Below are 16246 nucleotides of genomic sequence, written 5' to 3' on the forward strand. Positions count from 1 at the left end.
GAATGCTGCTGAGGGCGTGCTCCTGGGAGGACCTTCCTTGGACAGCGGGACTGTCCTCCTCCCGTCCACCTGGAGCTGCTATCAGCAGCCCTGCCTCCTTCAGCTCCCTTCCCACGTGGTGTCCCTGCTTGGAGTGGGGGGGCCCTTCCCCATCCCTTGGCCAAGCCCAGCCTGAGGACCCTCCCCCGCTCCCCGTCATCTGCCTCTTTGGGGACCAGTGACCGTGCGGCCAGGCAGGGGACACTCCTGGGGTTGCCCGAGATGTTGCTTTCCTGCATGTCTGAGCTGGCGACACAGAGGACTCAGCCCTGGCCAGGGGACTTGCTGGGATGAAAGGGTTTATAAAGTGCAGCGAACAGAGACTGGGTCGGGGGGGCACTTGGCTTGCGGGTGGCTGACCGGCTCCGTAGTCCCCGAGCCCACACAATGCCCTGGGCGGCATCCTTCCTGCCGCCTCCACTCACTCACTGAGTATTTAGCAAATGCTTACAGTGTGGCGGGCACCACTCCAGGACCTGGTGGTTCATCAGGGGACAAAAGCACCCAGAAACTCCTTCCCTCGTGGCACTTATGTCCCGGGGACAGTGAGAAGGATGAAGGTCAAGCAGGACAGGGAGTGGGTAAGCTGTGGGGGTTATTTTAAGCAGCCAGGTCAGGGAGGCTTGGCTGGTAAAGTAGGTGCCCAGAGTGGGTGCTGGATGACTGAGTAATTGAGTGGTGAATGAGTGAAGGCATTCTGGGAACAGGGCAGCTCACCCCTGCCCGGCAGGGATGGCCACTTCCCTTCCCGTCACCTCTGCCCCGCCACCCATCTCACCAGCGCCTCCACCGCCACCAACGAGGATGGCCACGTGTTGGGGGCTTGATCATGTCCACACTGTCCTCACACCAACCCTGCGAGGTGCTGAGACAAAGAGGTTCAGGGACCCGTCCCTGGACACACAGCCTCTGCAGGACAGTGCACGTTCAGATCTGCCCAACTCCAAAGCCTGCATCCCGGGGACGTGGCCACCGGGGCTCAGTACACACTCGACCCCTGCTGGAAGGCCCTTCTTCCTACGGCCTCTCAGAAAACCACTCACTCCCCTGCCGCTCCGGGCGGGCTCAGCCATTCACACAGAGCCTGGCCTCCCTCTGCGCCCAGGAGGGGCCTCGGGCTGGTCAGTGATGGCCACAGCCACAAGCGAGACCCCTGTCTCACCACAAACACGCATCCCAGCCCCACGGCGACCAGGACTGAATGTATTTTTAAAGATAGAAAAACAGTAGGAACGCAGTTAGCAAACAGCTGCAGGGGGAGCGTTTTCTCGCCGTAGACGTGATGCAGGGTGCGCCGGGGTGAGGGGGGAGACAGGCCTGACGACGCAGGCAGAAGCAACGGTGCAGAACAGAGGAGCTGCGTTCAGAGGCGGGTACGGGCTGCTCCCCTGGGGACAGCCGCAGGAATGGGAACACAGGCGGGAATCCCGCCCTGGAATCCAGCCCCCGAGGGACGGCCTGGAGAGCCACGCCTGAGTCCCCATAGGGCGCACCCTGGGCTGGGGGGCCAAGGAGGCCGGGGAGGGAGCCTGCAGCCCAGCCTCCGACCTGCGACCGGACACAGGAGGTGGAACTGCCCTCGTGCCTGCCTGGGGCGCTGGGGACACGAGACCGAAGTCCCCAGAGGAGCCTTCCTTGGTGTACGTTCCTTGAGTCTGTTAGGTCACGGGCTGCCGTATCCTCTCGATGAAGTCGGGGTTCAGGGAAGCAGTGGACAGTCTGTCTGTCGTCTATCCATCCGTCCACTCATTCTCATACCTCTGGTCCCCACAAGCAGTCAGCAGCCACAGGTGGCGCGATGGCAAAGGCTGTGTTGGAATTCGAGTACCCCCCTCTCCACATCACCCCCCAGCCTCCTCTCCACCAAGTCAAGGGGACCCTAGCTGCCGGACCCCTCTCTCCTCGGCTCAGGGCCTGAGGGTCAGCCCCCCGCTGGGGGGTGCGCTCCTGGAAGACCACTTGGGGGTCCCCTCCTGGGCTCCCACGTGCCCCTGCCTGGCGCTGGGCTGACCTGGGGTTCTGGGACCTGGCTGAGGAGGTCCTGTCGGCCATGGTGTGGCTGTGTGGCTTTTCTGAATGCTGCCCGTCCCTGTTGGGGTGCTGCCAGCTCTGTCCTCATGCCCGGCGGAGCAGTCCTATCTCTGGGCACGCCCTCCGCCACCCCAGCCAGCCCTGACCTCACCCCTGAGGTCACAAAGTTTCCAGCACCCAGCACACCTTTCCAGGTGCTGTGGAATCAAACACCGTGTTCTGGGCACAGCATGTGTGCGTGTGTGTGCATGTGTGTGTACACCTATGTCCCCAGTGTGGCCTCGGGCCCGGCCTCTCCACTTCTGGTTCTCAGTTATCTCCTTCTGGACACCCGTGGAGCTGGCCCCAGCTGACACCTTGATGCACCTTTGAGACGCCCCAAGGCAGAAGGCCCAGCTAATCCCTGCCTGGATTCCCGATCCAAGCAATTGTGAGGCAGTAAATGTGTGTGGTCTGAAGTCCCTAAGTTTGGGGTCACTTGTTCCATAGCGATACGTAAGTAATGCGTGCCCCGTGCCAGGGAAGAGGGGGCAGAGCTGGGACTCTGTATGGCCTCCCAGCAGAAGCTGTCTCTGGGCGGTTCTGGAGCGGAGCTCCCGCCTGTGGTCCCCTGGTCCAGTTCCATGGCTGCAGGGGAAGCTGGGTCCAGAAGGCAGACCGGGACTCCCAGCGTGGACCCCTGTCACCACACGTGGCTATTGGAGGCCCTACCATGGAGGAGGCCCCAGGGCCCACGGGCTGCTGTGCCTGGACCTCCTGCTGGGCCAGCTTGCTCCGGGGCCACGGGCATCTTCCTCTGCCCAGCCAACCCACACTGTGCCCGCAGCCCCTGCGTCCTGGAGATAGTCATGAGGGGACCCGGGCCACCATGGGGGAAACCACAGAGACAACGGGTGGCCACCGCCCACCGCCGAGGCCTTGGGGGCTCCGGAGCTGGCCCAGGGTTCAGACCCCAGTTCCGGTTCTGCTGGCCAGATGACCTTTCAGAGGCCATGACCCCTTTAGAAACAGGGGCTGACAATGCTCGCTCCCCAGCTTGTTCTGAGACTTAAATCACTTTTCCCTGAGAGGCGCTTGGCACGAGACGGACGCCCAGTGCAGCACAGCTGCCTGACTTCGTGGGCGGCCTCACCAGGTCTAAATGCGACCGAACTTCACGACCTTCCGTGAGATGCGCATCGTGGATTCGCACCCCGTGATGGGGAGGAGACCGAGGCTGGGAGGGGCGAGGGCAGAGTAAGCAGGAGGGCAGGTTTCTGGAGGCCTCGCCAGGGCCCCTGGAGTCTTCACCCTCACCGCGCACCCAGGAGCTGGGAGCTGGGACTTTCTCCAAGCTGTTTGCTCAGGCCACTCTAACTAGGGGTGGGGTGGTTCCTGCACGTAGCCCAGTTTGCGCTCTCCCATCCTCCCAGCACCATGAAGGGGACTGTGCAAAACTGGGTCCATAAATCCATCTGTGAAGGAGGGTCCCTGGGAGGCCCGATCCCTTGCAGCGGCCAGAACAGGCATTTGGTGGTGCCCCTTCTCTGAGAGCTGTGTCCCCATGTCTCCAGGGTGTGCCGCCTGCAGCCTCTCTGCCTGGTGGCCAACAGGCTTGCGTGACTGGGGCTTAAATTCTCAGAGATTTTGAGAGTTGGTTGTTAAATACTGCCGTAGAAGCTTACAATTCAATGGACTCTATTAGAAAAAGAGGTAGTAAGTACCCCAAACTCATCACTTCCTGCTTATTGGACTATATTTTACTGTCACCTATGTCCTAGAGATTATTTATAGCTGTGTCTCTGTCTATATACGGTGAGGTACTGTGCATCTCTGCCAGACTCTGCGTGCTGTGCCCTCACAGTGGCAGAGGGAGATCAGCCGTGGTGGGAGCATTTACACCATGGCCATGGGCAACACTGCAAGTCAGGGCCTTTGATTTCTTTCTTTCTTTTTTTTTTGGCAAGTCGTTGTTGGACATCGACCAGGCTGATTGGGCAAGGTGGGCCAACCAGTTCCCCCCCTTAGGAATTTGGAATTGGGGCCAAGAGTGAGGCATGGAGGTTGGGGTCCTCTATGGCTGCCCCCCTCCTCAGGGTTCCAGGCAGAAGGGAGGAGAAAGTGGGGTACAGAGAGAGGCTGGGCCCCGAGGGGGATGAGCTCGAGGGACGAGCTCAGGGGATTTCGTGGGTCCTGGCCCCAGGCCTTCCCCTTGGGCCTTCTGGGCTCTCGGAATGCACCTGGATTACCGTGAGGCAGGTTTTCTGCAATCTCATTTCCGCAGGAGAACTTTCCAGCAAGCCCTGGCTGGGTAATGAATGAGCTGCCTTAGAGGGAGTACACTCCTATCCCTGCAGGGTCCCAGGGAGGCTGGATGTTGGGGGGTGGGGGAATTTGAGCATCACATAAGGGGGTGGGGGTGGGAGTGGGACTGGATGAGCCTCCTCTGTGGACAGACAGCCCCAGGGGACATGGGGAGGGACACCTGTTGAGACCTGGGATCTGACCCATGTCCATCTCCCACTACCCCTCACTGCGTTTGAAAATGGTAGATGTCAGGGTTGCATGACCCCTGGCTGGGTCATGCTGCATGCCTGCTTCCCCCACGAACCCCTCAGGAATTGGGGGTCACCTTCGGCACTGGGGGAACCACCTCTGCTGGATGTGGGCTCCCAGCCTGGTGGCCACTTTTCACAGCAACCTGGGGGCCAGATTGCTCACCACCCTGGGATTGGGATGATGCTCAGAGAGGGTCGGGAACTGACTGGAGGTCACACAGCATTCGGTGGTAGAGCCAGGTTCAAATTCAGGCCCTCAAACCTCAGTTCAGGGTGAGCATGGTGCCCATGGACCATCTCACACCCGCCTCCCCAGGGTACCAGGCCCTTCCCAAAGCAGAGCTCGCAGGGGCCTCGAGGCTGCTCCCGCCCGCGCCTCCCTGTTCCGCCGGCAGATGGCGCTGCGGGCCCAGGCAGGACTCGAGGCGGAGGGACACGAGGGGAGGGCGGAAGAGACGTTCCTGCAGTGATGGGCTCTCCCCCTCCCCGCAGCCCTCCCGAGCCCAGACAGCAGGTCGTGGGGAGGGGGCCCTGGCATCCCACCGCCCAGGCACCTGGCACACCTGGGGGTGTGACCCCGCTACCCCCTGGGAGGCGGCAGCTATGGGTAGAGTGCCGGCTCACTCCCACCTCCGAGCCTTTGCACAGGCCCCTCCCCCTCCTGGGCTCCCTCCAGCTCCGGCTCCTGCTGGGAACCTGACAGGAGGCTGCTGTTACTGCCCCAGCGAGGAGGGGGCCTGACCCAGGGCCCAGCAGACCAGCCCCTGCCCTGCTACCCGGACCCGGTCTCTCTGCCCCCCTCCCCTCCACCGCAACTCAGTTCCCAGCTGCAGCCAGGTCAGCCCTCTGAGGCTTGTGCAGTGCCTTCCTCCTGGAATGCCCTTGACAAAGATTCTTGGTTTCCAGAACCTTCTCCTGGGCCCATCTGTGCACCTCCTCGTAAAATACTGGTCTGGCAAGAAACCCCCTCCCCACTGCTGTCCCCTCCCCTCCCCCCTGCTGTCCCCTCCCCTCCCCCCTGCATCTGATCAGGTTCCTCCCCCTCCCCCCTCCCCCAGGTGAGGTGTGAGCACCTGGCCTGCCTTCAGTGAGAATCCTGGTACATCGGTTTAGCTAGAATCGCCCTGCTCCTGATATTTCCTCTTAGTAATTTTCCATCTATTGACCGCCCCCCTGCCCCCCGCCCACACCCCATCCTGCTCCTTGGCTGTAAATCCCCACTGCCCCTGCCGTTTTCAGAGCTGAGCCTGGTCTCTCCCCCGTACACCCCCATCACTGCGGTCCCTGCACTGGTAGTGATAACCACCCTTGAATAAGTCTGCCATTCCATCTTCAACCAGTGTCAGCCCCGCCCCCCCACACCCCTGCTTTCCTAAAGAAACTCCTCGCACTTTCCTATTCACCCTTGGAGACCCCCAGCTCAGGTCACCTCCTCTGTGATGCCACCCCTGATTTCTCTGGGCTCCCATAGCATTTACTGTCGCTGCTGAGGTTGGTTCAACATGAACTCTGAGCTCTGGGACACAGGGTGGTGGAGGCTGGGGTACCTACAGGAGGGGCCAGGCAGACAGACGCTCCCTCCTGGATGGTTCGCGGGAGCACAGTGGCTCCATCAGACCACCTGGCATCCTCCTGCGATGTTTAAGGCCACTGAGCACACTCAGCCCAGCCTCAAGGAGCAGAGCTGGGATTCCAATCCTGGGCTCTAGGACTTCCTGGCTCAGGGAGTTGCTGCCCCGCTGCGTCTCCTGTGCGGTGGCAGTCAGACCCCCGCCTCACAGGCCCACGTGGTCCCCGGGCCCTGGGGTCAGTCCGTGTCCTGCCAGCCCACCCAGGCCCACTTGGTTCTGCCCATGCGTGCCGCCCTCACCTGCCAGAACCCTCCCTGCCCCCTGCCTGGCCCTGCTCCAGGCAGCCTTTGCCCCTCCCCCAGTCTCCCAGCCTTGGGGATCCCCCGTTGTCCCCTTCTCCCCACTAGACCCTGTGCCCCACGAAGGTGGAGACCCGGAGTCCCCTCCCTGCCGTGCTCTAGCATGTAGTAGGCACGCACAGAATGCCTGCTGGGTGAAAGCAGCAGATACACCCCTTTGAAGAGGCTGCCCAGGGAGGGGGTCCTGCCTCGTGTCTCTGGGGCCCGTGGAATGGGGGGGACAGAGTCAGCAGAGCCCCTGGGCCCCCATGCAGGCACACTGCCAGGGGCGCCTCCTCATCTTCCAGGCTCCCTCCTCCCTCCACGCCCCTCTCCTAATCTTTCACAGGAAAAAAGAGGGGGAAAAAGGCCAAAGTAAGAGGTTTTCTCCTCCACTTTCTGAAAATGAGATTTTAAAAATAACCAGGAGGCGGTGGCATCACCAGGAGGGGATTATGTGGGGAGCGGGGACTGCGCGGGCCTGCCTGCCCCTCCTCCTCCTGCGCCTCAGCCTGGACCTCCCACTCTGCCCCTCCCTCTCCTGACGGGGGAGGTGGGAGGGAAGCCTGCAGCAGGGGAGCTGCTGAGAAGGGAGGTGACGTGGTGGAGGAGGAAGGAATGCTTGGGTTGGGACCCCAGGCCCCCGCTGGCCTCCCCACTCTCCCTTGGTGCCCCCTCTCTTAGCTCACGGCTCAGCAGCCACCTGGCCTCCTGGGCTGTTTCTCGTTCCTTGGGGTACTGTGCTCCTTGCTGCCACAGGGCCATTGCACGTGCACGTCCTCAAACTCTCTTTCCCTCCCTTCATGCGACATCCCATCTTTACCCTCAGCTTCAATGTCATTTTCCTGAGAGGCTGACCTTGACTACAGGATGGTCTATGGGTGTCCCCCCGTCACTGCCAACCTCAGGGTTCCCTGACAGTCTCCTCCCCCATCCGCATCATGATTGGTGTTTATTTATTGACTTGACTTTTACTTCTCTCTCCCGCTGTGAGCCCCTTGAGGTGGGGGTTGAGGAGCAAATGATACAGGTCTCTCCCACCCCCATCACCTGGGCTCTTCCTATTTCTGTAGTTCAGGGCCAGCCCCTGTGTTTCTTTGTCTGAAGCGCTCTCTGGCTGCTGGTGGAAGATGCCAGGGAATCAACTCTCCTGGGAGCAGCACTTAACTCATGACTGATGGGGTGGGTGGGTGACAAGCCCCTCACCCCTCAGACAGGATGGCCCAATGAGACTGAGCCCCAGTGGCTCCCAGAGGAAACCACTTAGCTGATAACACCCTTGATCACTGGCCTCCTTCTGTCCCTACCACGTGCGCTGGGATCACTTCCCACATGACCTCCTGTCCTCAAGTCATTCCTTAGGGCCTGGAGCTAGGCTGAATAATGACCTCCCAAAGAGATCTATGTTCCAATCCCTGGAACCTGTAATTGTTACCTTATATGGCAAAAAGGGGCTTTGTGGCTGTGATTAAGTTAAGAATCTTCAGATGGGGAGATTATCTGGATTATCTGGGTGGCCCCTTAAAGCAATCACATGCAGCCTTATGGAGGGAGGAAGGGGGAGTTTTGACACAGACGCAAGAGGAGGGGGCCATGTGACCACAGAGGCGGGGATGCCAAGGGATGCTGGCAGCCACCAGAAGCCAGGAGAGGGAAGAGCAGATTCTCCTGGGAGCCTCGGGGGGAGCACGGCCCTTGACTGCATCCCAGCGATACTGTCCTAAACCACCAAGGTCGTGGTGATTGTTACAGCAGCCCTAGGAAACAATGCCACGTGCTTCAGGGGGAGCCCAAACTAACGCATACTGGGTCTGTCTTAATTACGGTGACAGGCTGGCAGTTGTCCCTCCAAATGCTGAGCACCTGGCCGCCCAGGTGTGGACTACATCCCCCAGCCTCTCTTACAGCCGAGAGCGACCACGTGACTTAATTCTCACCCTGGCATTTGATTTGAGAAGTGAAGGGCACGGTTTCCCCTCACATTCTTTTTTTTTTTTTTTTTTTTTTCCCCTCACATTCTTGAAGGAAACTGCTGGCCTGTCACTGCCCCCCCCACCCCCGCCGTGAGAATGCGATGGGGGCATCAGTGGATAAGACCACACCCTTGAGGGGCGGAGCCACAGCTGGAAGGAGCCTGGGCCCTGGATGCCCTGGGGAGCAGGGCCGCCTCGGCCTGGACACCTGGACGGCTGGACGGCTGCAGGAGGGAGAGCAGGGCTCCCCCTTATTGAAGCTGCTGCACTGGGGGCTCTTTGTTAGCACAGCTGAGCGATCCCCCTACTACGCTGGGGTTGAGCAGCCGCTCACAAGCCTGTCCTGTCCACAGTGCTCAGTGCCCATCTGTGGGATAAGAACGTCAGTATCGGGTTTTTCTCCCGCATCGGCCCCATCGGCCCCACCGTACAGATAGCGAGCCACCCCCCGGGGCTCACCAGGCTGAACTGAGCCGGTACGACGCTTGCCCCCAGGGCCGGTGCTTGGGGCCCACGTGGCTGGAGCACGGGACCGTGGGAAGCACGGCCGCTCCTGTGAAGCACGAGCGTCGCTCGCCCACGGCTGCCTTTGAGGCCCGAGGGCTGGCTGTGCTCCTGCCCACCAGCGCCTTGAGCACCGGGTCCTCAGCCGCCTGGGCCTCCTCTGAGCCCCAGCCTGGGGCCTGGCTGGGCAGGGACTCCGGAAGTGCTGGTGGGGTGGGCGGCAGCGAGCGCCGGGCAGCGCATCGGCCCTGCATGGGGGCTGATGCGGCTCCGGGCCGTTGCGCCTCAGGATCCCCGGCGGCACTCAGGACCCGGGCCTCCCTGGTGGACGCGGGCCCCAGAGCCGGTCCTCGGGGCTCGTGCTCGTGCCGGGGAGCACCCTGGCCACCGTGCCCACGCAGGAGGGTGAGCAGGAGGGCACTGTGCCGTCCTCTCTTGCCGGCGTGGGGCACACAGGGGGATTCTCTTCATTCCCTGCGCGGCCTCTGTCGTTCTGTTAGTGAACCTAGAAGATACTCACAAGGGCTGTCGAGGAGAGCTGGAGATCGTCCGGCCCCTCGTGGGGCTCTGAGGTTCAGAGCAAGCAGGGAGGGATTCCTGGGGCCGATTAACCTTGGTGGGTCGGTGCGGTGGGGACGGAGGTCTCTGAGTGCCGGGGTGGGGTCCCGACGGCTCCTGAGCAGGGTCAGCTAAGCTGTGGGAGTGCGGGGGAGGGGGCCCTTGCCTGCTGACCCTCCCCCTCCCAGACCCAGCCCACTTCCCGGTGGGGCTCCTTTAAATGCAGGGTTCTCTCCTCCCCAGAAGGCCCCGCCCCCTGTCTCCCGGGCAGCCAGGTAAACAAGCCTGACCCCAGGCTGCTGACATGGCTTCCCCCCGTTCCGGGGACCCCAGCCTGGCAGGTCTGCCCCCTCGTCCTGTAGCCACGCCAGGTGAGACGCGTGGTGGGGGGAGGGACGGAGGAGAAGGGGGTGCCCGCGGCAGCCGGGGCTCTGAGAAGGTGGGAAAGGCGGCAGTGGCTCCGCCCCCTCTTCCTGGGGAGCGGCTCCTCCAGGGTCGCTGACCAGGGCAGGGCCAGGGTGGGGGCGGAGACCTCATCCCCTGACGGTTCTTCCTGCTGTCCTGCAGCCCTTGGATCCTGAGCCTGGAGGTGGGCCAGGGTCCTCCTCACTCCTCAGGGTCCCTTCCTGTTCATTCTCTGGCCCCCCTCCTCCACCCCCTCCCTAAAATCCCAGGGCTGGTCCCAGGTCCTCAGCGGTGCACACCCACTGCGTGCTGGGGAGGGCAGGCATCCACGCCCACCCAAGGTCATCCACACCCACCCAAGGTCATCCACACCCACCCAAGGTCATCCACGCCCACCCAAGGTCATCCTCCTCCACCCCTTGAATTTTGGACTCTGGCCACTGACCCTCTCTCCATCTCTGCGGTCATCGCATTGGTGATCTCCTCCTTCTCCTGGCCCCTCAGTCCCCCCACCCAGCCGCCTACACCCTGGTCATGTCCTTGGCCTTGTCAGCATGCAGACTGCAGCTGGGTCCTGACCCGGATCTCAGGACCGGGACCCCAGCACTCTGTGGGCGGAACGGCAGTCCACTGTTTCCAGCCTGTTTCCCGCCTCCTCCAGCCTGTTCTGCTCCCCCCAACCCTGCTCATCCAGCTCTGCCATGATCATCACACCCTCACACACACCCTCCTTCCCTGGGCCCTCTCTCGTTTGATTGTACCAGCACCCCCCCCGCCCCCTCCAGCTCTCCGCCTACTCCTCGCCTGCACCCATACAGCTGAGCAGAGCTGGGGATAAACTCAACCACGCTAACGCTCTCTTTAAATTCCTGACTGCAAGCTGCAGGGGGACCTCCGTGAAGAGCTGCGGGTCCCACTGCATCCCTCCTCCCGTCCAGTCCCTCCTCTCTCCTAGCAACCACCTTGCACGTCCCTCCACAGCCCCCATCCCTCTCTCCCTCCTCACATTCAGTTGCTGGCCTCACTCACTCTTTCACAAAGAAAGAAGATTCCCACAGGTTCCCGGCACCTCGGGCGCACCCAACCGCACCTGTGCCCTGGGGCTCTGTGCTCCCTGCCCGCTTCCTGCACCACTCACCCCTCTCCCAGCCAAGGCCATCTTTCCGCTTGTCCCAGCCTTGCCTCCTGCCCACGGCCATGACCCCAGCACCTCTTCACCCTCCTCTCCTGCCTCCTGACGTTTTCTCTCTTCATGAGGTCTTTCCCATGGACCTAAAAGCATGCGGTTATATATCCTGTCTCCTGACCCCACTTCCCTTTTAGCTACCGCCCTATTTCCCTGCTCCCCATTTTTAGCTAAACTCCTGGAAAAGGTTATTTATACTTGCTGTCTCCCAGTCTTTCCCTCCCATTTGCTCTGGAACCCACTGGACCCAGTCCCTCAGCTCCAGCAGCTCTGGTCGGGGTCAGGGATGACCTCCACGCTGCTGAACCCGAGGTCCGTTCTCTGGTCCCGCTGGACGTGACGCGTGGGCGGTGCGCGGCTCAGGACCTCCCCTCCTCCTTGCTTGGCTCCCAGAACCCCGCGCGCTCCCGGAGGTTCTCCTCTTGCATCCCTGCCGGCTCTACCTCCTCTCCCTGACCCGGTGAGGGTAGGGCTCAGGCTGACTTCTCAGGCCTCTTCTCTTTCTTCTCACGATCTCATCCAGTTCTGTGGCTTTTTTTTTTTTTTTTTTGCGCGGCTTGTGGGATCTTAGTTCCCTGACCAGGGACTGAACCCAGGCCCTCGGCAGTGAGAGCGCAGAGTCCTAACCACTGGACCGCCAGGGGATTCCCTGTGCCTTTCAATACCATCTCCTCGGGGTCTGTCTGTCTGTCTCCAGCCTGCAGCCCGACCCCGCCTCAACTCCAGACTCTAGCTGACTATCCTCCGCACCTCATCCCCAGCCTGTCTGAAGGTATCACCTGTTCAAAATTAGACGCTTGACACCCCAGCCCCAAGCTGCTCCTCTCTCAGTAAATGGGGCTTCCTTCCTCCAGCTGCTCAGGCCAGAAACCTCGGTGTCTTCCCTTTTCCCCACTCCCCCCCCCCCAGCACCAGCCCCTCCATTAGCAGATCCTGTGGGTTCCACCTTCCAGACACAGTCAGAATCTGAGCACTTCTCTCCGCCACCCTGGCTGGGCCCCCAGCCCCTCTGCCCTGGCTGCCTCACGGTCTCTGTGCTGCTGCCCTTACCGCTCACCTGTCTGCCCCACAGCCACCGGACTCACCTGGCTAAGTGCAAGTCAGAGGGTGTCACTCCTCTCCTGTGCCCCGGGGCCCACTCCTCTCCTCTCCTGGAGGCCCGTCCACAGTTCCCCTCTTCTCCACAGCTTTTCTCACCCCCAGCCCACAGCAACACCCCACAGCCCCTCCCGACAGCCCACCCACCTGCTGGTACTGAGTGTGAGGCCAGGCCAGTGCTTTGGACACCAGGGCAGTGCTGTGCCTCCAGTTGCTCACCCTGGAGGTCTTCAGGGAGGAGGTGTCCTGGTGGACAGGGCAGGCTGCCTGGGATGGGGGCACCGCCATTCTGCCCATCAGAATCTGAGGCTCCTGCAAGGCTGCCTTGGATCTGTCCACGGTGCTGAGTGCTATGGGCCCCAAGCCGGCCCCTCTGGCCTCACAGCCTGCTCAGAGCCAGTCCACCACCTCTCCCACCTGTGTCTGCGGCTCTGGGAGCAGCTGCTTTGGTGTTGCCTGCGGGACTGAGCCACGAAAGCACTTTCCAGTGACAAAGAGGTTCGTCATGGCCTCATCTGCGAGGGTAGCAGATCAGGCTTGATTGTTTCCATTTTTCAGAAGGGGATACTGAGGCTCAAGGAAGTTATAAGACTAGTCCAGGCTCTCCCAGGTGGAAGGTAGGACCCCTGACCCAGGTCTGCCGGCTCCCGGCCCTGGCGCGGGAGAAGCTGAGTGTGCGTTGTTCGCAGCTGCGGTGGAGCCGGGCACACAGTAGGTGCCCCAGGGCACTTGTGTGAATGGGGGAGAATCACCGTCCAGAGGCTCCTGAGCCAGGTGGGGGTGGCCCAGTGCAGCGTGATCACATCGCGCAGCTGGGGTTGCGAGTCAGTTCGGCGTGTGTCTTCTCTGGGTCTGTATCCTCACCAGTAAAACGGCCTGAGTACTGTCACCCCCTCGCTGGGGTGCTGGGAGGAGGAGCTGAGAATTCATGGTCAGAGGTTCATTCATCACCTCCTCCAAGGCCCCCCGGTCCTGCCTGTCCCCGGGGAGCCTGAGGCTTGTCTATACCCAGAGAGGGCCCATGGCTGCTTCGTTCAGTTCAGTACCCCCAGAGCTAAGGCTCTGCTGAAGGGAGGAAGGGAGGAAAGGTCTCCTGAACGAGGGGCCCAGAGCTGGCTCAGCAGCCCAGACAAGGTGTGGGCGTGGAAGAGCAGCTTGGGCTGCTGCCTGGGGCCGTGGATGGGCTTCAAGGGTGCAGGGACCCCAAACCAGGGCACAGTGCTGTGTCTATACACACGTGATTCTCTGAGAGCGGACCCCTAGATTTCACCAGAGCCCCGCGGCCTGGGAATCCTCGTGTGAGTCACAGAGATCAGAGATGTCCCCATTTCTCTTGGGACGTGCTGCTGGGGTGGGGGTGGGTGCTGTCCGACAGGCACAGACCAGCCCAGCTTCCAACCTGACCCCTCTCCCGGGTGAAGCTGCTCTGCCCGCTGCGTCCCAGGGTCGCTGTGCCCAGGCAGGGCTCCTCCCCACCTCCATCGACAAGGCCCTGCACTGGCCCCTCAGTGTCCGCCCCGCTGAGTACTCATCCTGTGCTTGTCCTGCTTCATCCTGGATCTGCCCCGACCTCCAGCTGGGCCGCCACGGTCCATCCTCTGCAGGGGCCCAGGATCAGCTTTCAACCAAGAGCCACCAGGTCACCCCTGCCCCAGTCCACTGTCTGGGGATGAACCCATGTCCACAGCAGGCCCTGTGTGGTCCCGCCAAACTATCCAGACTCCTCTCCTTCTGGAACTTTCCGCCCAAATAGTGTTTAGTAGCCATACTCTACACCCTTAGGGCCTTTCTGCCCCTCCTAGCTCCTTGGTGCTGTCCCTGGGGATGCGCCTCCCCCGCCCCTTTCAGCCTCCACGTGGCCTCTCTTGGTCTTCACGGTTCAGCCAGGTGGCGGGTTCTCCCTTCTCTTTCCTCGACACCCCGACAGTTTCAGGTGGTCGCGTATCCCGGCCGCTCCATGACCCCTTCCCGCAGGTCCCGCCGCGACCCCGGAGCCCCCGTTCCTGGACATCTACTGCGGGGACGCACAGCTCTGGGAGGAGCACTTCCGCGGCATCGGGCGCGCCTATTGCGCGCTGGGCAAGGAGGACGACTTCGCCATCCGCGTGCTCACGGAGGACTTCACGCTGCCTTTTCCTTTCGCCTGGCCCCCGGGGCCCGACCCGGCCCGCGGGCCGCTCTTCTACGACCCGCACGACCGCACGGGCTTCGACTTCCTGCTGCGGGGCCCGGACGCGCCGCCCCCCGCGCTGCTGCGGCCCCTGCACAACACGGCGCAGGCGGCGCTGCGCAGGCGGCGCCTGGAGCAGCTGGCGCTGAGCTACGTGCACGCGGGGGGCGGCCCCCGGCCCGGCCTCCCGCGGCTCCTGCCCGCGCCCACCCCCGGCAGCGCCTTCCCGGGGCCCGTGGGGCCTGAGGCAGCCTCCCCCGGCGGGGGCGCCCCCAGGCTGGGTTAGCGCGGCCCCCAAGAAAATGAATAAAGAGTGCCTCTGCTTCTCCCGCCCCGAGGCTCTTTGCCGGACACACCCGGACGGGCATCTGGTGCCAGCTAGACCCCCGGAGCCGCCCGGGGGGGCCAGACAGCGTCAGCGGTGGTGCGGGAGGTCCACTTTGTCCCAAGGGGATACTGAGCGAGGGGGGTAAGTGGGAAAGGCCGCGGGGGCGGGCTGGCAGGCCAGGAGTGGATGTGGGAGGGAAAGGACCCGGGATAGCGGGGGTGGTGGCCCTCTGGGGCCCGGCCACTGCCCTGTGGTGGGCGTTAGCGCTCCCATCCTGCAGGTCGGGACCCCAGGTCCCAGCTCCTCCGGGATGCAGCTGGGATTTGGTTCCCGTGTGTCTGATTCCAAGTTCAGCAGGCTTCCTGTTTTCCATGACAGAGGGGCATCAGGATCTGGGGTGGGGGGTAGGTGGAGAGGCAGAGGGAAGGGCAACGGGTAGCAGAGCAGAGGGGAAGGGCCACCCGGAGCTGGAGCACAGGGTGGGTGGGGGAGGGGACGTGACAGGGAAAGGGATGCCGGGGTGGGAACAGCACAGGCACAGTCCCCAGGCTTCGGCTTTCCCGCTGGCCTCCACGCTGGCTCTGTGGAGAAGGGCGTGCCTCCTGCCCCCCTCCCCCTGTGGGGCTGAGAGAATTGGCTGGGCCGGAACGGCCATCAGTGACCTGGCTTCCATCCTGGATGCATCTCCCTCTGTAGGTGACAAGCCCTGGCAGGGGCCTGTCTACTGTGGGAGGCCAGCGGCCACGCAGAGCCGCTGCATGCAGGACCCCAGTGGTTTCCTCCTCTGACCTGTAGACCAAAGGCCCAGGTTTCCTCTCGTTGGGGGTTTGGATTCCAGGTGTGCAGGCGAGGTGGGGTGGGCTGGGAGGACGCATTCTCACTCAAGTGCAGATGGAATCAGAGCTTTTCTTCCTTTCTTCTAATCCAGGAGTTATTTATAGCTTTCTGGTCGTGGGCAGAAATGGTTTCTCCAAAGTCTTGCTTGGTTTGCAGGAGAACCGGTGACAGGAAATGCTTAGCTCTGGAGGAGAGGGGCTCAGGCTCTCCAGGAGGGGTCCTCAGCTTCCCTGTCTTCTGCTGGTGGCCCCATAAGAACCCCAGCCCTGCTCCAGGTTCCTTTCCTCTTGTGGACTCCTCTCTCCAATTTTATAGAGACGCGTGATGGTTACACTGTAGTCCTTAAGCATGTGAATCCTGATGGGGTAACAGCAATTAACAGCAGTAGGGATCATATATCCTATGTTGTGTATTAATTGTTTGGGTTGCCCCAGAAGCAGTCCCTAAACGTAGATTTTAGTGCAGTGGTTTATTTGGGAGGTGACACTTGGAAACACAGGTAGGGGACGGAGGAAGTGAGACAGAGAAGGGAAAGAAGCCAATAAAGGGCGTGACGCACAGCTAGTTAGGCCTGTGGGCGACTGGAGGTCCCTCTGGAGACCCCGGGAGACAGCGTGGGGCATGCCTCACTGCCATCCCACCCCGGGGACAGGGAAGCCAGTGTTGTTTTT

At 62.0% G+C, this 16246-nt stretch overlaps 1 protein-coding gene across 1 annotated transcript; it reads left to right on the forward strand.

The window, feature by feature from the left end:
- The first annotated feature begins 9806 nt into the window (after positions 1 to 9806).
- On the forward strand, positions 9807 to 14742 carry LOC309647254 (uncharacterized protein C8orf90). Its single transcript, XM_082434383.1, has 2 exons — positions 9807 to 9922; positions 14215 to 14742. Exons 1-2 carry the CDS (start codon positions 9856 to 9858, stop codon positions 14694 to 14696), a joined length of 549 nt encoding a protein of 182 aa, XP_082290509.1. The 5' UTR covers positions 9807 to 9855; the 3' UTR covers positions 14697 to 14742.
- The last annotated feature ends 1504 nt before the right edge of the window (positions 14743 to 16246 follow it).

This window comes from Balaenoptera physalus, assembly GCF_965194825.1.
Source record: "Balaenoptera physalus genome assembly, chromosome: 17".
NCBI classification, from domain to species: Eukaryota; Metazoa; Chordata; class Mammalia; order Artiodactyla; family Balaenopteridae; genus Balaenoptera; species Balaenoptera physalus.

Excerpts from the sequence above, each read along its gene's own strand:
- LOC309647254 (XM_082434383.1), top strand. The coding sequence starts at position 9,856 with ATGGCTTCCCCCCGTTCCGGGGACCCCAGCCTGGCAGGTCTGCCCCCT. Across the intron at positions 9,923-14,214 it reads TCGTCCTGTAGCCACGCCAG|GTCCCGCCGCGACCCCGGAG; the intron begins GTGAGACGCGTG and ends CCCTTCCCGCAG.